The sequence below is a fragment of the Sciurus vulgaris genome (assembly GCF_902686455.1).
Source record: "Sciurus vulgaris genome assembly, chromosome: 6".
Classification (NCBI taxonomy): Eukaryota; Metazoa; Chordata; class Mammalia; order Rodentia; family Sciuridae; genus Sciurus; species Sciurus vulgaris.
In genome coordinates, this window is record NC_136466.1 from 40,589,797 (window position 1) to 40,611,186 (window position 21,390).

The 21,390-nt window shown below is 47.6% G+C and overlaps 1 protein-coding gene across 1 annotated transcript in view; it reads left to right on the forward strand.

Annotated features, from left to right (window-relative positions):
- TGFBI (transforming growth factor beta induced) overlaps positions 1-20,878 on the forward strand; it is a 32,938-nt gene extending 12,060 nt beyond the window's left edge. Inside the window, exons 3-15 of the mRNA XM_079144343.1 lie at positions 2,420-2,484; positions 3,996-4,156; positions 4,487-4,651; positions 4,888-5,034; positions 7,239-7,380; positions 10,491-10,703; positions 11,436-11,573; positions 12,158-12,303; positions 13,099-13,235; positions 14,023-14,153; positions 16,695-16,819; positions 18,486-18,588; positions 19,129-20,878. Coding sequence (XP_079000469.1) covers positions 2,420-2,484; positions 3,996-4,156; positions 4,487-4,651; positions 4,888-5,034; positions 7,239-7,380; positions 10,491-10,703; positions 11,436-11,573; positions 12,158-12,303; positions 13,099-13,235; positions 14,023-14,153; positions 16,695-16,819; positions 18,486-18,588; positions 19,129-19,346 — 1,891 coding nt within the window. The 3' untranslated portion in view covers positions 19,347-20,878. The remainder of the gene's footprint in view (positions 1-2,419; positions 2,485-3,995; positions 4,157-4,486; positions 4,652-4,887; positions 5,035-7,238; positions 7,381-10,490; positions 10,704-11,435; positions 11,574-12,157; positions 12,304-13,098; positions 13,236-14,022; positions 14,154-16,694; positions 16,820-18,485; positions 18,589-19,128) is intronic.
- Positions 20,879-21,390: the final 512 nt, after the last annotated feature.

Sequence of the window (21,390 nt, forward strand, 5' to 3'; positions counted from 1 at the left end):
TGTCCTTTTCTCCCCAGCGCCCCAGCCCCACTTTCTCCTGTGATATTCCCTACATGTCCTACTTACACACATGAGCATATGTGCCCATGGGCACGTGCACGCACACACGCATACACACACACCCCTTGTTGCAGGAACAATAGGTTCACATTTGGTGAGACCACCTGAGCTATTTGTCTTTTCTGTGCTTTTTTTTTTTTCTGGGGGTGGGGCACAGATGGAACTCAGAAGCCAATATTTTTTGAGAGTCTTTGGCCAGATTGATGGGGGGCTCCAAGTCATAGAGTATGTAGCACCCATGCTCCCCAGAGATGAGGACTTGGTAGATTTTCCAACTGTCCTTCTGTACTCCATGGAATTTTATACAAATACTTTGGGAAAGAAATTAAGTTTGGGGGGATATGATCTATTCTTGCTTCCCCAACTCCAGCCACAGAGCCCCAGTATTTATCAGAGAAAGGTTGGGATCCCATGTATGGGTTTTTCAGGGACTTTGGGTTCAAAGCTTGGAGCTCTCCCTAGATTGAGAGAGTGGCTCTCTATCCCCTAGAAATCAACCCACCAACTAGAAGACCTGTGAATGTGAGGTTGGAAGAAGTTTTAGAGATCATCTTGTTTAACTTCACCTCATTTTATATATGGGTAACTGAGACCAGAGAGAGAAAGAGACTTTCAAGGTCCCTCTGCTAGTTACCAATGAATCACAATGCAGATCCCATTATTCTAGTACTGTTTCTCTTAAACTACATGCCTTTACAAGTTGTGTGTTAATGAAATATTATTTTAGTTGCAGAGTTAATTTTAGTTGCTGAAGATAAAATTGTGGGTGGGTCAAGGTCTGTCTTGGGACCCCAGCAGGGATGCAAGGTTAGAAAGGAACAGAAGGGCTGGACAAAAGGAGAGAGAGGAAGCAGGAGAATGGAGAAAGTGAGACAGAGAAGAATGTGTCTCACTTTTCACTCCTCAGTCATTTCCTTGGGTCCCACCTGTAGCCGAGTGGTACCTGTAACTCCCTGGTATCCTGAGAATCTGAAACATCCCCCTGGATAATTGGCGAACCAGGCTTCATCTTCACTTGACTAAGTCTTACCTGAGTTGACTCTGGTTAATTCAAAAGAGCAGGATGTCCCGTGCACACTGAGAGCACACTCCAGTGCCCCAAAGCCACATTTCTTCCCAATCCATCTACCTCTCTTCTGGTGATGTCATTAAGCATCCTGCATGCACAAGTCTAATAAAACACATAGAAATTCAAGTCTCTCTTGTCCCAAAGGGCATATCCATGTATAAGAAAGAAAGGGAAGGCAGGGGAGACCATGCTGTTTGCATCTGGCTCCAGGTCTGCTAAGGAGAGATGGCTGGTGCTGTGGTGTGACCTCCAACTGATCTTTCTTAGGAGTAGACTTTTAGAAGTTTTCCTTGCAATGTTATTTAAAGTCCTAGTCTTTGGGGACTTCCTCATAGTATTGCATTGTCTGAAGCTGTGTCTTTCAGACCTCCACACAGGGGTCAATGTCTCATTATAGGCTGGTCTGAAGAAGGAGAGGAGAAGAAGGTCTTTAGTTTTCCTGAACAAATTGTTTCAAAGGTTAAAACTGTACTACCAGTCTCATGTTCATCCAAATGCAGAGAATTTTACCAATGGAAAGTATGGGTTATCTCCTGGAAGGACAAGGGCATGGTTGAAAGACAAGGATGGATGAGGAACACTTTACTAGGTACTCCTTTGTATATCTTCAGTGTGAAACCATAAAAACATCTTTATCGATGAACATGTTTTTAGTTTTAAAATTTAAGAAAGACAACTTCATAAGAGGAGCTGGGCTTTTATTTTAATTTTAAAATTTAATGTTTGATTGCAAAAACTGAGAAAAACTTATGATTGTTTATGCCCTGTGCTTTTTGGTTATTAAATCAGAAAGTTAGAAGAACATGAGAGATTTAACCAGTGACACTGCACATACACACATGCATTTTACAGATGAGGAAACTGAGACCCAGAGAGGAAAGGGGACTGGCCAGGATGTGAGGGATTGAGCTAGAACTAGTGCGTTTCTGTCTGCACCTTCCTGCTCCCTTTCCAGCACACTGCCCATCTGGTTTCCGGTGCATGTTGAAAAGAAATTTTTGGTGTTTTCTAATCACATTATTGACTATACTGAATTAGTTGGGTTCCTCAGTTGGTTTGTGATAGATGTTGGCAAACTTCAGGAACATTCTACAAGGCCAAGGAGGTATGAGGAGCTCCTTGCCAGTGGAAGGCAGTTTTGATCTAGCAAGTGGCCTCCTAAGAGGAGGATGTCACACCCATGCTTTGTCTTCCTCTACTCTGAGGTGATTTTTGTTGGGGCAGAGAGACTGATGGCACTGGAGAAGGAATGAAGCCCTGCCTGACACATGTGTGTGCCTCTTGTTACAGAGTCATCAGCTACGAGTGCTGTCCTGGATATGAGAAGGTCCCAGGAGAGAAGGGCTGTCCAGCAGGTAATAAGCCAGGCCTTGCCTGTGGGTGTGGGTGGAGGAGTGAGTTAAGAGAGGAACATGCATGTAAAAGGGTGCAAGGTCTGAACGGGGGTCCTCGGGATAAGGGTATGTTGGCATTCTCCCAAGTATTCACTGGCCTTTATGTTCCATGCAAGAGGCAGAGGATGGGAGTGAGAAATGGTGTGTTTCCTGAGCTACTCCTCAACGAACAGGTGCAGTAGAACCCAGCTACCCGGCCTCTTCAGTAGGTGCAGGCTCCTGGCCCTCCTGTCTCTGGCTGAGAATGATTCTAAATGCATTCAGCAGGGTTGGCCTGGCAGTCTTTTGCTTTCTGATCAGTCTTGCTAGAGGTCAGATGGAATAACTTGGTCTCTGATTGGGCTGGGAACCCAGAACACCCAGACTCTGTGTCCAAACTCAGCCCGCTGGAGCTCAGCAGGGAGGAGAGCCACAGGCTAGGGAGGCTCACCGAAAGTCAACAAAGGGTATCATGAATGGCCACTCCCTACCAAAAACAGCATGCCACCTGTCAAATTGATCAGTCTCTTCTTTAGTGCCACACATCACCAGAAACTGTGCAAAGGAGTTGCTATTTATTTTTAAATTAAGAATGTGAGCCTGAAAATGGCTAATAAAGTGTGGTAGTAAAAGCAGTGTGATACTGAGCATAGGAGTCAATAACTAGAGCAAAGTAATAAAATATAGATTCCCATAACAGATAACAAAATAGACCTTTTTGACAAAAAGAAAGAGAGAAAGAAAAGAAAAGGAAAAGAAAAAAGAGAAAAAAAAAAAAAAAAGAATGTGAGCCTGAAACTTAAAAGGTTGGGGGAAACAACGTGTTAGTGCCAAGGTCTTGAGGAGGGTGTGGTTGGTGTGGGTGGGGGCCTGGCATTATGACCCAAATGGAAGGACTAGCAGGGCTGGAAAGAATGGATGGGAAACGGAGATTGGCCATAAAGGGGAGCTTGACCTCTGGACCCTAGTTTTAGATCTTTTAAAATGAACATTAGGCTCACTGTCTAAGAAGGCTCACTGTCAACTTCAGGTTATTTTGTAGAAAACACATTTTATTTATTACCTGCAAATACACAAATACCTCACGGTTTACAGTTGTTTCATTCTAGTAGAGGCCATTAGGAAACTAGTTCCAATAACAAGATAAATCTGTAAAACTAGTCTGTAATTAGGATTTCTATTTCTGGTGTACATTCCTTACCTATGTTATCTAAATGTCTAGGGGGAAAAACTGTGCTCTGCTGCATTTAAAATGATTAGGAAAAAAAAATGATTAGAAATTTCCAATTAGCTGAGTTCACATAGAGAGTTATTTGACTTCGTGAGTTATTTTAAGCTTTGAGCTCCACAGCAATAGACTGTCTTCGGGCTTTTCCACCCACTTCCTTGCCCCTCTTCACCAGTGGATGTATCTCCAGGCCTCTCTGGCAGAGAAGGTCTGGCTTGGGTGGCCCCCCAGAGACCTAATGCTCCTCTGTCTTCTGCCCCTGTAGCTCTTCCTCTCTCAAATCTGTACGAGACCCTGGGAGTTGTTGGATCCACCACCACTCAGCTGTACACAGACCGCACGGAGAAGCTGAGGCCTGAGATGGAAGGGCCCGGCAGCTTCACCATCTTTGCCCCTAGCAACGAGGCCTGGGCTTCCTTGCCAGCGGTGAGCCATTCCTTCTGCCTCAGGGGCTCTTCCTGGGAACTGCCTTACTCTCCGAGGACTGGGCATGGAGAATAGGATCTGTAGCAATGTCCTACTGTTTCTGGAAGCTTTTCCATTCACCCCTCAGATAAAACTTAAATATGACTCAACAAGTCTCTTCCAGTGTCTGTCTGTCCCAGTGGGGACAGACTCACTGAGTAGGGCTCTTTGGCAAAAGAGAGGTCTAAGTCCACTTGGGTCTTAGGAAGCAGGTTTCCCAGGGGAGCGAGGGTCCACCCTTTGAACATGAGGTCTGCAGCCCCATAACTGTCACACTGTTTCTCCTTCTAGGAAGTTCTGGACTCCCTGGTGAGCAATGTCAACATTGAGCTGCTCAACGCTCTCCGCTACCACATGGTGGACAGGAGGGTCCTGACTGATGAGCTGAAGCATGGCATGTCCCTCACCTCCATGTACCAGAATTCCAACATCCAAATCCACCACTATCCCAATGGGGTAGGGGAATCCCCAGCCACACAGCACTATCTTCTGTCTACCCTGAACCCACTGCTGGGCCATATGTGGGGCTGCTTTCTGGGATTTTGTCCTGCAATCCCTCACCTCCTGGGTTTTCTCCTCATATCCTCTTGTTCCACAATGGGTGGGTGTGAAAACACCATTTTCCCCTCCTGAGGATTCCAGACTCTGCTTCTGTTTTGCTAACCACTTGTCCTTGCTTCTTCTCTGAGCAGATTGTAACTGTCAACTGTGCTCGGCTGCTGAAAGCTGACCACCATGCCACCAACGGTGTGGTGCACCTCATTGACAAGGTCATCTCCACCATTACCAACAACATCCAGCAAATCATTGAGATTGAGGACACCTTCGAGACCCTTCGGGTGAGGGACTTCCCTGAATGGAGGCCCAGGCTAGGGACACCTGGCCTCCCAAGAGGGGCCTAGTAGAGCAGAGGATGTCTCATGTGGGAAGCATGGAGAATCCACTAATCATATGCCCTGCTTCACCTGGCTGTGAAATGCCTGCTGTCTGTCCTCTCCTTTGCAAAGCTTTCCTTTCCTTGACTACCCTGGAAGGTTCAGTGGTTTGTGACTATACAGGGTCCTCTGAGCCCTGGGCTGCCTGGACCTCCACTGTGGATCCCACAAGTAAGAGGACCCTTCCTCCCAAATGTTGGCTCCCTCATGGGGGCACTAGAATAATGGCCTGACAGGCTGTGTAGACCACCCATTCCCACCCTAGGATACCTACCCCAGTCCTACCCATGTTTCCTTGAAGCCCAGACCAAGCAGAGAGGCTACCAGTGTGAACACAGGAGTTTAAGGGCTGACTCCTGGGCTGGCTTCTGACTGTTCTGGATGAAGAACACGGTCCCTTCCCCTGTGCCCAGCAAGTATCTGTCTTACAACTGGAGGCATGAGTGGCATTACTCTTGAAAGCGGCCGCTGAGGGAAGTAAATGCAGGCTGCCCTGTCAGGGTTTTTGCTATGATTCAAGGAGGACTTCCTCACCACAAAGGGTACAAGTGGGAGTGGGCCACCCCTCCCTGGAGATCTCCAACACAGAGAGAAAAATACGCTGGGTCCAGCTGGAGTAGATGGGCCTCAGCAAGTGGGCATGACTTGGAACTGACTCTGGAGGGCTCTGTGACTCTGCACTCTTCTCCCCTGTCTTTCTTCTGGGTCACCCAAAGGACAAGGGTCTGCAAGGGAAAGATGTCACTCAAAGTTGGCAGCATATGTTTTCATTAACAACAGATGATCCTGTTGAAACTCCTCTTACTATTTAGGTTTGGCAAATATTCCTCCCTTCCTTTACCCTCTTTGACCTCCCTGATGGCCATCTTTCCTGTTTCCAACAGACTTACTAAGCACCTCCTACTTTCCGGGTATTGTTCTATGTGCTGAGGTATAGAGTGAACAATTCAAATTTCTGTCCTTGGTGGTGCTAATATTCTCTGTTGTGTTAACCACTCAACACAAGCGAACAAGGTAGCCACAGACTGTGAATAGAGTGTGAGGTCAGCAAGTCAGTGGTGAGCAGAGTAGCTGGAGGACAAGGGCAGGCCTCTTTGGAAGAGATAACTGGAGTGGAGGCCTGATGGATGATAATGGGCCTGTTCTGCAAAACACTGGCAAGAGGATGGCCAGTGGATGGAGGGCAAGAGCAGAGCCCAAGAAGACACAGCAAAATGGAAGCAAAAGAGCCAGAGGGACAACCCTAGAAGGGAATAAGATGATGAGGCAAGGCCACACCAGACCATGCAGGGCCTTGCAGAGTGGGACAGGAGGCTGGTTCTACCCCGAGACTGACAGGAAGCTTTTAGGAGCTCATCGTGGCTGCTGTGTAGAGAATGGGTCATGTGATCCTTACACTCCTGGAGCTGACATAAGTAATTACCAATAACTATGGAATTACAGTTGAGAGAAGGACAGCAGGAAAGTATCTGTGCCAGGCAGATAGACTTTAATCTGGGGGCTCATAGGCCCTGAGGAATGCCAAGCTGACCTCCCAAAGAAAGGGCATTCCTGAAGAAGGAATAAAAGTCAAAGAAGCAAAGAAAGAGTGAAGGGCTGAGGGAACAACCTGAAGGTTGGAAGGAAGAAGTACAGTAGTATCTGAAAGATGGCCATTATGGTTGGGGTCAAGCCAGGCCCCACGGAGGCCATAGGAGAAGGGAGGTTTGGTCCAGCATCTCTAAATCTCTAATCTCTATTCTCTCTCTCTCTCTCTCTCTTTTTTTTTTTTTTTTTTTTTTTGACTAGGGGTTGAACTCAGGGATTCTTTACCACAGAACTACATCCCCAGTCCTTTTTAGTTTATTTCAAGACAGGGTCTCCCTAAGTTGCTGAGGGTCTTGCTAAGTTGTTGAGAATGGCCTTGAACTTATAATCCTCCTGCCTCAGCCTCCTGAGTTTCTGAGATTATAGGAGTGTGCCACCATACCCAGATCAGCTTCTCTCTTCATCTTGGGCTTCTATAAGAGCCTCCAGCCCCAACAGAGAACTAGCAAGTCTGTGTGTTCATCCTTCTGGGGAGAGACCAGAGCCTCCATGAAGTTCTTCATCCTCTCTCTTCCTCCCAGGCTGCTGTGGCTGCATCAGGGCTCAACACCGTGCTTGAGAGTGATGGCCAGTTCACTCTCCTGGCTCCAACCAATGAGGCCTTTGAGAAGATCCCTGCTGAGACCCTGAACCGAATCCTGGGTGACCCTGAGGCTCTGAGAGGTGAACACCCTTAGCTTCTGCAGCTGCCTAATCAGCCAGACTGAGTCCAAGACCTACTCTAGTCTGAGACAGGCATGCTACCTATATGAGGCCTTTCAGCCATGGCTTCTGTTGTTCCTGTCTGGCCATGTCTCTGCAGAAGCCAGAGAGCCCCTCCCTGGCTTTAAGGGGTGAGCCCAGAACCCCACAGCATTTGTTGAGAGCTAGAGAGGTAGACAGAGCTGGAAGTCACAGATGACCTGGCCAGACACAGAAAAAGACTTGAATGGCCAAGACCAGAGCAAGGCTGCCAGGTGGATAGGCAGTTTGGAGATGTGGGATGGGGGTGGCAGGTAATGACATCCTAGAAAAGGAATTACCAAGCTGACCCTTGAAATCTGCCTGTGTCTGACCAGAGGCCTCATGAATAAGCTACAGTTAATACTTAGTTCTTAACTCTCCATTGCTGGTTCCATCCTTTCCTCAGTGAGCTGCTAAGTTAGCTGGTCATTAACTATTGCCAGAGGGGAGGGAAGGGACAAGCATAGAAGGGAGGTTAGAGGGGGCTCTGCTCTTCCTCCACCTGGCTCCTTTCAACTCTATACTTCTTTTTTTTTTTTTATTTTTTAAAATTGTAAATGGACACAATGACTTTATTTATTTTTATGTAGTGCTGAGGATCGAACCCAGTTCCTCACATATGCTAGGTGAGCACTCTACCACTGAGCCACAACCCCAGCCCTCAACTCTGTACTTCTTAAGGATCATAAGCACTAAATTTCCTGATCAGTCCCAAATGCCCTGGAAAGGAAAATAGGCCCCAACCACACAATTCCTCCCAAACAAAATCCAGGGATGACTTCATTTCTTTTGAATCAATTTAAACCTACCTTTGCATTACAATGCCTCATGCATTTCAGACACCCTTTAAATTTAGAATGTTCTCCTTCTGGCAAGGCAGAGATAGAAAAGGGCACATTTCTGAAAGCACAGATGGGATCTGTTGTGTGTCCAGAGGATTATGATGCCTCTAGATGCCTGTGCTGTGCTGGGTCCTGGGGTCACAAAAGTGAATACTGTCCAGTCATTGCCTTCAAGGACATTAAAGCCTAGTGGAGTAGCAGGCTTCAAAACAGGTTGTTGGGATCTGATCTGATGAGTTCAATGACAGAGGTACTTAACACAGTGTGGGAATGAGGCAGGGATGGGGCCCATGCAGGTTCAGGGGTCTTGAACCTTTCTGGAGAAGAGTCTTACAGCCATCTCAGCATGTTTTGCTTCCCATTTAGAACTATGTCCCCTGTTGTGTTAGCCAGCTTTCTATCACTTTAACAAATACCTGAGACAATCAACTTATAAAGAGAAAAAGTTCATTTGGGCTCAGTTTGGGAAATTTCAGTCTATGGGCTATTGCTTTTGGGCCTGTGACTTTGGGACCATTCACCTGAAAAGACAGAGAGAAAGGGTACAGGTTTCCCCAATCCTCTGAGGGCCCACCCCCAATGATCTAAAGACCTCCCACTAGGCCCCACCTCTTAAAATTTCTGCCACTTCCTAATAACACTATCCTGGGACCAAGCCTTTAACACCTGGGCCTTTGGGGAACATTCCAGATCAGAACTATAGTACCTAATAAAACATCTTTTGTGAAGAGCATTATTATATCTTCATAAGTGTCAGAACTCCTTACTGTAAAGCAGAAGAAAAAATGACTGCTAATTTGTGTCTTTTGCATATCTGGTTTTTCCTGCTTGGTAACTGGTTTTCTCAAAGAAAGGGCCCTCTGTTGCTATAGCTGCAGAGTTGAAGGAAGAAGGCCATGGGTCTACCATCAGGGGTCTCCTGCTGTTACTAGTAGGTTGACTAATAGGCAAGAAGCAACCTTAGGCTGGAATGTCCCATTCGAAGCTTGACTTCCATTCCGGGCCTTGCTCACCCTTTGAGTGGCCCTAAAAAGTCACCTCTACCCCACCCTGGAGTTTCAGTTTCCTTGACTGAGATGCAAGATCCCCAACATGCCTGTAGGGTCTTGCTGTCCTTTCTCTTCTCTGGCTGAATAAGGTCAGCACTGTCTTTCAAAGCCTGTTTCCAGCAGCCCAGAGCCTCTACAGTGTCTCAGAACTTCCTCTTCTCCATGACAGCACAGTTTTGGTTCCCACATTCGGGGACAGATTGAAACTCAACTCTGGTGAGACTGCAAGACAAAGGGCCTTGGTGGTCTTGGAGAGCAGCAGCCCAGAAACCTGTTTGGTCTGGGAGTAGAGGGAGGCATTGCCTCCTTGACCATCCTTATAGCCACCTCTGTGTGGAGGTCATATGCCAGCAAGAGCCATGATGGGCTTAGGAGCCCTTTGTGGGGTCCTGCCCCCCTGCCCTGTCCCTCATGTAGCACCTGGACAAGTGAATTAGCAATTATATTTATTATTTCAGGTGTGGCAAATGGAATGGCCAAGGCTGTGTCTTACTGTTCACCATACACACCTCTAAGACAGAGCCTAGAAGCTGGTAGTAGGCCCTTGGGTAAAATGAACCAAAACCCAGACAAATGTAAAATGTACAAATAACTTAGAACTGTCCTTTGCTGCAGTTTTCATCTTTTCCTGTTGTATTTTACATTTTTATAAAGGTTAGTAGATTTAAAAATCCCATGATAGTCTCACTTGAGTTTTTCTTTTCCCCCTGAAGTTCAGGTCCTAATAGAGAATTCCCCCTGCAGTTGAGTGCTCTCAAGTTAATGGGAACATTTGTGGAGCATTTGCTCTGTTGTCAGGCAGTGTGCTGAGTGCTTTTCATTTCAGATTTCGTGGCAGCCTTACAGTAGCCTAGGAGACACATGCTTTCCTCATCTCCACTTGACTGATGAGGAAGATGAGACCCAAGAAGGCTGAATCCCCCAACCCGCCGGTGGCGATGGGATTCAAACTCAGGCAGTCTAACTATAGAGCCCCAGCTAGTTTTTAGAGGGTGGCCTACAGGAGGAGAAAGCACCTGGGCCCTGTGGCATCCCAGTCTTATCTGAAGGTCATTATCCAAAAGAGTAGAATCCTCACAGCTGTGGGCAGGCTGCCAACTGGCCCTGAGGTTGGAGTGGAGCAGGCTCTGGCTTGACCTGTGTCCTGTTCTATACCCAGACCTGCTGAATAACCACATCCTGAAGTCGGCCATGTGTGCTGAGGCCATTGTTGCGGGGATGTCCATGGAGACTCTGGAGGGCACCACACTGGAGGTGGGCTGCAGCGGGGACATGCTCACTATCAATGGCAAGGCCATCATCTCTAACAAAGACATCCTGGCCACCAATGGTGTGATCCATTTCATAGATGAGCTGCTCATCCCAGATTCAGGTAAGCCAGGCCTCCAGGGCTCTTGGTTCTGCTAGGTTTACCACCCCTGCTGTCCCTAGAGGTGGGGTTGGGGGATTCAGGAATCCTTTGGGCCTCCTCTTTGTCTGCACTTAACTGATGGGTTGGGACCAGATTGTAAGGAGTCATAACTTCAGGCATGGGGAGCTTGACGTTACCTGGGAGGTAGTGGGGAGCTATTGAGAAAGTACGTAGAGAGGGAAGACACAATCTCAGAATCCTTTCAGAAGATCTGCCTGCTGTGGTTGGGCATAGAGGACCATTTGCTGACCTCAGAGTTTGCTTCATCAATGGTGCTCAAGCCATCCCAGGGACACTGACCTAGGGAGGATGACTGGATGGACTCTGGCTTCTGTCCTAGTTAGCCTGTTGGTGAAGGAATCTCACAGTTATAAACAAAGCTCCTTCTATGGGAGAGGTCATGACCCTTATGTACTCTTCAGAAGCCACCACACAGGCAACGGTGGCCTGCCCAGCATCAGACAGGCCCTAATGAAACCGCCTAGGACAGCCACTCTCTGCCCAACTGAAGCTCACCTATTTTCCTCTGAGTTAGGTTTTCTGATGACACAAACCCACTGGGCCCTGCAGTGTTTAGAGAATTGTTGACTCACGAGATGACATTCCTGCTGATACGTGTCACGCGCTGGGGTGGACGGATGCTAAGTGCAAACAGCACTGTTAACTTTTGAACCCACTCTCTCCTTCCCGTAGCCAAGACGCTGTTTGAGTTGGCTGCCGAGTCTGACGTTTCCACAGCCATTGACCTTTTCAGACAAGCGGGCCTCGGCACACATCTCTCCGGAAATGAACGGTTGACCCTTCTGGCCCCCCTGAATTCTGTATTCAAAGGTAACATGGGGAAAATGTCCCAGCTAGGCCATCTTTGGGGACAGCCACACCACCCTTGTCACCTCCAGGACACTCTCCTTATTTTCAGGACCCATTAGACCTTCCACCAAGCTCTGTCCAAAGCAGATGTGACTCCATCAAGAAATTCAGGCTCACTGTTTCGTTTGGCCGTGCTGAGAGTTCATTTGGGGATCTGTTTCTCAGAACTCCAGATTTCACCTCTGCCAGGAGAGCATTGTGACCCCTTGCCTTTTTGTTTGTAGGATCAATGCCAATGCTTAGGCAGGTGGTCAGTGTGAAGGTAGCACTGAGCTGCAGCCCTGGGGAAGGCAGAGAAGGGGGCCAAGTCATGTGCACACCTTCCCTGTTCACTTAGTGCAAGACTCCAAACACCTTCCATTATCTCCACTTTTTTTCCTTTGAGGAAGATGCCAGATGTTAAGGAATATTGGCAGCCTTGCTTGATTTCTCAATCTCCATTTCCAAACTCAAATAGTATTGGGCTTTTCACTGTATTTGTCTCTCATCCTTCTTGTCCTCTAAGGAGCCTATCTCTGTGGATATAACCACACCTTCTCTTATAGATGGAACTCCTCGAATTGATGCCCAAACAAAGAATTTGCTTCTGAACCACATAGTTAAAGACCAGGTGGCCTCCAAGTATCTGTATCATGGACAGACCCTGGAAACGCTGGGTGGCAAGAAACTGAGAGTTTTTGTCTATCGTAATGTAAGTTCTGGGTTCTAAATCATGCCCTTTCTGTGCAACTCTGAGAAATGGAAGTTGTAGTCATATTTTTTAAAATGCCCTCGATAAGCAGGAGTTTGCATGTGAATTGGTTTCTAATAAGGAAGGAAGTGATTTCTGCAAAGCGTATAAGATAATAAGTGAGCTCCTGGAGAAAGATTAGAACCTCTTTTTCTGGAGGTCTCAGAGAATAAACCACACATCTGTCTGATCTGGATCATTAAAGAGTAAGGCCACCTGGAACTCAGAGGGACACATGGGAAGAGGAATGAAGGTTTTGAGTCTTTCTGAGCTTATGTGAAGAGAAGTCCTCTGAATGGCCATCCTTGGTCCAGAAGGCTCTCTTTTGTCTTCTATCTTGTCTTCAAACCCCACAACTACCCTGGGATATCAAAAGGCAAAGCGTTGCTCCTGCTTGGGACCACCCAGCATAATTTGACTAAAGATGGTAGTTATCTGTTAAATAAATAGGCCAATGGCTTCCTTCTTCTTATTTGATCATTGTCCAAGTCCCTCAAGTGTAACTAATGTTCTCTTTATGGGGCCCCTGTGTAACTTTACTGGGACCTCTATGTCCTTTCTTTCCTTGAGGAAGGCCATTTTGTATTGTTTTCTTTCCTGGAGAAAATGTATCATTTTATCCCAATCTTTTTGACACACCCCAATATATCTTCACTGAGTTTTATGGATGATGCCATCAGTACAGGCCCTGAACAGATGGGCGGCCCCACCTGGGAGGATGACGGGCCCTGCCTTTCTCTGCCCTCTTCTCTGCAGAGCCTGTGCATCGAGAATAGCTGCATTGCTGCCCATGACAAAAGGGGGCGGTACGGGACTCTGTTCACCATGGACCGGATGCTGACCCCTCCCATGGGGACTGTCATGGACATCCTGAAGGGTGACAGTCACTTTAGGTAACCAGTCTTATCCCGGGGGGGACTTTTGCCAAGTGGTCATGCCTAGGCAGGATGCTGTACCTCAGCTTCCTGAGAGCTTCGGTTAACACTAGTAGTACACTGGTGTGACCATCCAGGCTTGGGGTAGGAGAAGGACAAGAGTCACCTTGGAATCTTAAATTTAGAATAAAGTTTACTCCAGGAGTGTCATCCCTATAGTCAAGGGAAGTGGAAAGAGGGACTATGTTTTTATTACTAAAGCACAAGAGAAAGTTTGCTCTCTCATTGTAAGGTCCCCAAGAGCTGAGAGCACATGACTCTGAGGAGGAGACATGTCTTTCCCTCTCTTGCTGCAGTATCTACTTATTAAAACTGAAGTCCCCAGGCCACTTGGTTTTTCTTGCCCTGCCATCTTCATTTCTGGGTATTGTCATCTTGAGTTTCTCAGCTGTCTGCACCAGAACCTGGGAGACACACCTTTCTTTACTCCCCACAATCATATACCCAGTCCCCAGTGGCTCAGCCAATCCCTGGGTCAGCCATGTCTCCCAACTGTCTTTTCCCTCTTTCCCCTCTGGTCCCTGACCTCTGCCCATTTAAACATGCATGGCATTAATATTGGGTGGAGAGAAGATGCAGACAAGAATAGTTTCCTTTTCTTGCATAGAGAGCATGTCAAAAGCAGTAAGGTGTATGCCTTTTGGTTGTCTGGACTCTACTACCCCCAGTGGTGAGGTATTTGGAGAAAACCTCCCCAACTCATCCCTTCACAGGTGGGTGACATTTTCTTTGCATGTATCCACAGCATGCTGGTAGCTGCCATCCAGTCTGCAGGGCTGACAGAGACCCTCAACCGGGAAGGGGTCTACACAGTCTTTGCTCCCACAAATGAAGCCTTCCAAGCCATGCCACCAGGAGAACTGAACAAACTCTTGGGTAAAAACCAATTTAAGTCCAGGTTTCCACTTTTCTAAAGTAAAGATCCATCAGGGCATCAGCAAGAAGCAGCAGATGTGTCCAAAAGCATTGACTCAAAGGAATTTAGTGATGAGCCCATTTGTAGAATGGGCAGTGTTGAGGGAACTAGCAAAGGGTGAGGCCATCCAGGGCTGGTGACAGAAGGAAGCCTTTACCACCCCTGGATCTGGGGTGGGGAGTGAGGACAGAAACCAGGGAGACCTTGCACCTTGGACAGAGAGCAACAGAGCCATTCATAGCCACTGTCAGGACTATGGCACAGGAGGCCGCTAAGTGCCCTAGCTTCCTCTCCTCCTAGCTGTCTGCTGGGCCTTCCATTAGCCAATCACAGGAGGAGGAGGGAGCCAGGATGTTGCCATTTGTCAGTTTTCTGGGGCACCAAATGAGACAAAGACAGATAGGCAGAAATTGAGTGTGGATAACAACCAGCCCAGTCACAGGGGTGTGTTTTCCACTGGGGACCTGTGAGAAGAGCAATAATGAAGCCATTTACTTGTGTTACTTGTGTTCACTGTCACTTGGGTTAAAAGCTTTCCCAAGAAGTTAGTCACAGCCTTGAGAAATTTCCCTGAGGACCTGTGGGAGGCAATCTAGCAGTAACAAGCCTGGGTTCCGGGATTACCTGAAAGCGGGTTCAAATCCTGGCCCAGCCATTTACCAAGTGAGTGACCTCCAGCAAGTTGCTTAACCCTTCTGAGCCTCAGTTTCCCCATTAGAAAAATGAGGGTGTCCAGAGTCCCTCACTGGATGTGTTATGGGAATTCTGTAGGGTGCTGCGTGCAGTGCTCGGTACACATCCTGAATCAACAAGAGCTGTGAGGACAAGAGGGCCCTGGGGCTGCGAGTGTTTAGCTCAGCTGCAGCCCCTTGAGAGGCACAGCCACCATCACAGAAAGGTGAGTCTGAGGAGGAGGAAGAGGAGGAGGACAAGGAAGGACCTCAGCCAAACCTCTAGGCACACATTGTTTATGCCTCCCTTCCTGCAGGAGAATGGACAGCTCAGGTTGCAGTCGGCTCTGAGCTAAATTTGTGTCCTGTTTAATTTTCTTTATTGCTAAATGAATGTGTGTGTCCCTGAGGCTGACGTATGTTCCTGAGAAGAGGGGAGAAGTTCACTCTGAACATAAACTTTCCATCCTCTCTCCGCTAGGCAAGAATGGAATATTCCCCAGGTGGCCCAGGCCTGTTGGGCTTCCCTCTCATTTTCAATTGTGTGGGAGTGGAGGAGGAGCAAAGGAAAAACTTCCCAAACACCTCCACCCCAAGCAGGCCGTATGGGCAGCCCTGAGGGCAGAGTGTAGTCCAGCTCCTTCTGGAAAGAAAGAGGCCCCTGGCATCCGGGGCCTCTGCTGGCTCTGCACCTCCTGACAGTATTTTTGTGGAAAGGGAACTCTTGTAGTGGCAGCTGTAGAGGTTTAAAACCACTTGGTACCCATGACTTCATCCCCTGGCACTAATGTAGATTTGTACAAGTAAGTCTACAAGATGCTTTAAAGTCGGTCAGGGGAGATGGAACTCACCTGTAATCCCAATGCCCTGGGAGGCCAAGGCAAGAGGATCTCAGGTTAGAGGCTAGCCTGGGCAACTTAGCAACACCCTGTCTCAAAATAGAAAGGTCTAGGAATGTAGCATAGAGGTAGAATGCATCTGGATTTGATTCCCAGTACCACCAGAAAAAAAGCTTTAAAACTTCCTCTGTTCTCAGATTCAAGATGATGGGAATAGCTGCCCTTGAACCCTGGGAGAATCAGCCATTGACCTGCAACAGGAGTTTCAGAGTTGAGAGGGCAGCTGGCAGCTCTAGAATCTGCCTCCCACACTTAATTTGGGAAAGGCCTCTTCACCTTTATGAGCAATCAGATTCCTCCCCAGTTGGTGGAGAAATGGATGTGGGCTGAAAGGAATGGAGACGTGCCGAGGAGAGATGCTGCAGAGGGAATACCCACTCTGCCCTGACCTCATGGGCTCTGTGTCGCCTCCAGAGTGCAGCTGTTCGCTCTTTTAAAGTCTCCCTTCAGGAAACAGCTATCTCAAACAGAATGTGCATTTGAGGGCAGAATGTGTAAATATTTCACTACTGTGTTGTAAGCATCGGGAGCCACACTGCTGAATCGTCCCAGATGCCAGTGCTAGAAAGATCCCTGGCTTTCCATGCAAATGTTTAGTTCATGGAAACATGAGTCATTCTCACAGGGGAGTATGGATTAACTCCTTCTCAGCAGCTAGGGAGCCCAGCATCATAGAAAGTCTGAGCTTAACCCAGCAGCCCTGGTCCTGCGGGGGCAGATTCGTGGCCACAGATGTGTGCTTGGGTCCACTGACTATTAGGCAGATAGCAGGTCACAGGGATTTGCACACACTGAGTGCTCATTATGAGGGCAGAAAGTTCTCCATCTCAGGGGTGACCACTTGCATCTTCTCATCTGGGCCCTCCTTGATCTCTCCAGCTAGTTTCCAATCTTGGGATTAACTCTGCCTCCTTATCCCACCAACCTGTAGGAAATGCCAAGGAACTTGCCAACATCCTGAAATACCATGTAGGTGATGAAATCCTGGTTAGTGGAGGCATTGGGGCCCTGGTGCGACTGAAGTCTCTCCAAGGAGACAAGCTGGAAGTCAGTTCGGTGAGTGCACCAGCAAGAAGTCTGGCTCTGGCCTCCAGGGTTCCAAGGCACCCAGGATGGCCCACAACACACACATCCTTTAAGATGTATCCTGAATCTCTGAGAGCAGTTTGTCCAAAGAAAGAGAGAAAAGAGAACGGTGTCCTCGGGGAAATGAAGTGAGATTGTAGTTAAACACGAGTAAGAATTTCCAGATTTACAGAGGATAAAGTATCTGGGGACACCCTTTTGGGAGATGGCAAGGAATGACATATGTGTCTTGAGAGAGTAACTCCTTATCCCCTTCCCATTGGCCCCCAAATCCAGCAGTTCACTGAGCTGCCTCATGAACCAGACCATTCCAAGGATCTTTTCAGTTCTAATGCCTGCCCTGTGAGTCTTCCCTTGCTCTGCATGTTGATGATACTGTTCTGCCTTGGAGCTTTGCTCAGAGCATCCCTACCTTGGAGAGAGAGCAGATAGCCAGCCCAGGCTAGCCCAGTGGCTTCATTGGCAGAGGCCACTGACTTCTCCATGGAGTCCCCTGCTCTTTTCTCATGACCTTCAGCATCTATTGATCACCAGTCCAGGAGCATGGGAAGACATGTAGGGAGGTAGACTGGGAGTAATTTGTTTGACTCCTGCAGGTCAGGCCAGAACCTCTGAGCACCTAGTTTCAGGTGTTGGGTCCTGTCTGTCATAGGAACACGTTCAAGAAGGCCTGAGGTAGATATACCCTTTGTGGGCCTCCTTTGAGAAAATCTGAAGCTGGGCATCCAGAAAAAGTGGAAAGAGTCTTTTGCATAGAACTGAAGTCCTGGCTTCTGGGCCCAGCTATCATAGCTATATAGCTTAAAGGATGTACTTTGTCTCTCCTGAGCCTCAGTTTCCAATAAGTGAGACAATAAGATCTACCCTCCTTCTGGGTATGGTGGTATACACCTGTAATTCCAGCAGCTTGGGAGTCCGAGGCAGGAGGATTGCAAGCTCAAGTTCAGCCTGAGAAAAATTTTGAAAAGAGAGGAAACTGGGAATGTAGCTCAGTGGTGCAGTGCCCCTGGGTTAAATTCCCCAGTAACAGAAAGAAAGCAAATCAAAACAAAATAAACTACCTTCCTTACCATACTCTACTCTGAGGACTAAGTTGGTAACACAAAGGAGAATTTTGTAAATCGCAATGTGCCTAATCCATCCCAGGGGTTGATGGTCTGCAGAGGGTTGAAGGTCTTGTGTCACTCAGCAGAGTATCCCCAGTACTTAGAGAGAACCTGGCACAGGCATGTGTTCAGTAAATGCCTAGTGAATGAATAAAATAATTATGTTCTGGACCAGGCATGGTGGCGTAGACCTGTAATCCTAGCAGCTTGGGAGGCTGAGAGAGGAGAATTGTGAGTTCAAAGCCAGTCTCAGCAACTCAGTGAGGCCCTAAGCAGCTCAGTGAGACCTTGCCTCTAAATAAAATACAGAACAGGGCTGAGGATGTGACTCAGTGGTTAAGCACCCCTGGGTTCAATCCCTCATAACGCCCCCCAAAAATTATGTTCTGTTTTATAATTTATTTATTTATTTATTTATTTTGGTGCTGGGGATCGAACCCAGGGCTTTGTACTTGCAAGGCAAGCACTCTACCGACTGAGCTATCTCCCCAGCCCCTCTGTTTTATAATTGTTGTCTCTCTTTCCTTTAGAAAAACAATGTAGTGAATGTTAATAAGGAACCTGTTGCTGAAGCTGACATCATGGCTACAAATGGCGTGGTCCATGCCATCACCAGCATTCTTCAGCCTCCAGGTGAGTCTCTAACATATCACATCCCTGCTGACTCTGCAGCTGTTCCTTCTCTCCATGTGCCAGAAGAAAAATGGTTCTAAACAAAGATACCATGAAACTGTGGCGTTCCCACAGTGGCTACATGGATGGCCTCCTTGTGGCAGCTTAAAAAGTGAATTGGGGACTGTGGTTTTGAAGGTGCTACACTAAGGAGCTTGAGGATACATTTCTCCTTGCCGAATTGCCCTCTGGCTTAGCTTCACTCAGACATGGTCCAGTTGTGTGGTGCATGCAGGTGCTGGTTGCAGGGTTACCAGCACTCTTCTTCCAGTATCTCTTTACTCCCAGGGCAACTGGACTTCAGTCCTGTCCCTCTTCACTTGGGCACTTTACCTTGCTCTGCTCTCCCTCCCCATGGACCAAATTCCACCATGAGCTAAGAAAAGTTATAGGGGAAAAATTTGTGTGGAAACATGAGTCAGAAAGCCCAATAGTGCCTGTCATTCATGACTGTTAGGAACGCCATGCTAAGCATACCAAAGCTGCTTTTTCCTTCTCCAGCCAACAGACCTCAGGAACGAGGGGATGAGCTTGCAGACTCTGCCCTGGAAATCTTCAAACAGGCATCTGCATTTTCCAGGGTAAGACGCTTGCTAGGTTCACGCCTGGCTGGAACAGCCGTGGGGCCCCCGCTTGGGCCCATGAAGGGTCTTTCCAGACCCTGTCTTCCTTGGCCACTTTCTCAGAGCTTTTTTGAAATATCCCCCCACTTCCACTGATACATCCGCTGCCTTAGCTGATGTGGAATCCATGAAAAGTACCCAGGTAGCCCCTGCTTCCTTTGTGAACTTTAGCCCACAGAGGAGTAGGGCTGAGCTCCTGGGAGCCACCAGTCCCTCAACTCCAGGCTCTGATCTTGATGGAAAAGCCCAGCTTGGGGGTCTCCCATAAATGTCCACTTGAGCCCCCACTTGAAAGGGGCTTACACAGACTAGGACTGCTGAGACCTGCTGAGGGACTCCCAATGGCCCCTCAGTTCTATTTTCCCTTTCCCCTTTCTCTCCCCGGCATGTTTTCTGTGTAGGCATGGCAGTGGGCCAAGCCACTCCATAAGTAGGTGCAGGTATAATTTTCTCTAGAAAATTTGACGCCTTGTGTTCTCTTTCAGGCTTCCCAGAGATCAGTGAGACTAGGTAAGTCTGGTCTGGATTTGTAGTCCTTGCATTTCTCATCTGGGCCATACCCCCAGCAGGCCCAAGCCTGCCATCTACTGTATAGACATAAGAACATCATGGAACAGTAGAATAAGCTGACCTTTGAACGCAGATCAGCGAGATGAATTGAGGTCAGACTCAGAAAACCTTTTCCTTTTCTGTAAGATGAAGATTATAAGAATAACATCCTGTTAAGGTTGCTGGGAGCTTTGGTTTTGGGAACCTGGGAATATTGCACAGGGACTTGGCAGGAGTGTATGGTAAGGATGTGGTTCCAAGCAGATAGATATAGAAAACCCCAGCACATCAGACATGGAATAAGATAGGAAGTTTTACAAACCAAAAAACACCTGCTGTGTGTGGGAAAGCATGGCAGAAGGCCACTTGGCCCCTTCCTCGAGATTCTGAAAGTGTCCCAAAAGAACATGGGACGTCTGCATCTTTTTCACTTTTCAAACCTCTTTTACAGCTCCTGTCTACCAGAGGTTGTTGGAGAGGATGAAGCATTAGCGCGAAGGGCCACAGGAGGAATGCACCTCCCAGCTTCCCGCCGATTTCTCTCAGTTTGCCAAAGAGACTATTTGAATGTCTTTGAAACCAAATATCACACTTCAATACACCTGGGCCGCACCATAATGAGATCTGAGCCTTGGGCTATTGGGGGTGGGGTGGGAGAATATGTGCTTTTTACTTTTTGTTCCCCCTAAACATGGTTGTTGATCTACTGCGTGTAGAGATCTGGATGTCGTTACCTGACATTCATTTCCAGAAAGGACTCACCCCAAATGTGGAAATTTCCTGCCTATGCCAAGTGCCTGGAAAAGAGCTGCAGCATTGTGGAGCTCACAAACCATGAATCAAGCAATGCAGCACTCTGGGAAGTTCCGGCATGGTTTGGTAACGCTCTTCCTACACAGCTGGAGAAATGGCGTCATTATAAGCTATGAGTTGAACTGTTTCTGTCAAATGTGTCTTGCATCCACATGTGGCTTGGATGCTTCTATGTGGCCCTGTCCAGGTAGAAAAGGATGTAAAGCCCTTATTTCCTGAGTGTGACAGCCATGGTGTGTTTGTAATAATAAAACCAGTGAAATAGATGCCCTGTGTGGATGGGACTGTGTTGGTCTGGGTTCTGTTCCTTGGGGGCTGTCACATTCCTTCATACCTCAAGTTCTTCTGTGACCAGCTCAGCAAGGAGCTCTGAGGGATGGTCCTTGGGAAATTCCAGCAGCTGACCCTCAGATACCCACATAGCTCATGGGGATTTAAACCTCGATCTTTGAACTTGTTTCATTTCTACCTCCACCAGCCCTGGGCGTTTGAGTCCTCATTACACTTTATTTTTTCCTATGTTTATATCGGTGCATTATAATTGGACCTAATGGTGGGATTTGTTGTTACATATTTGTGCATACACACAATGTAACAATATAACATGGTCAATATTATTCCCCAGCCCCATCACTTTATTCCTCTCATTACTCTGAAGCATCTTCCCTTCTGCGTTGTGATCCCTGTCTTTGTACTGTGAAGTTGTTGCTTAGGTGGTCGCATTACACAGATGAGGAGACTGAGGCTCAGGAAAGGGAAAACCACTGATAATGTAGAA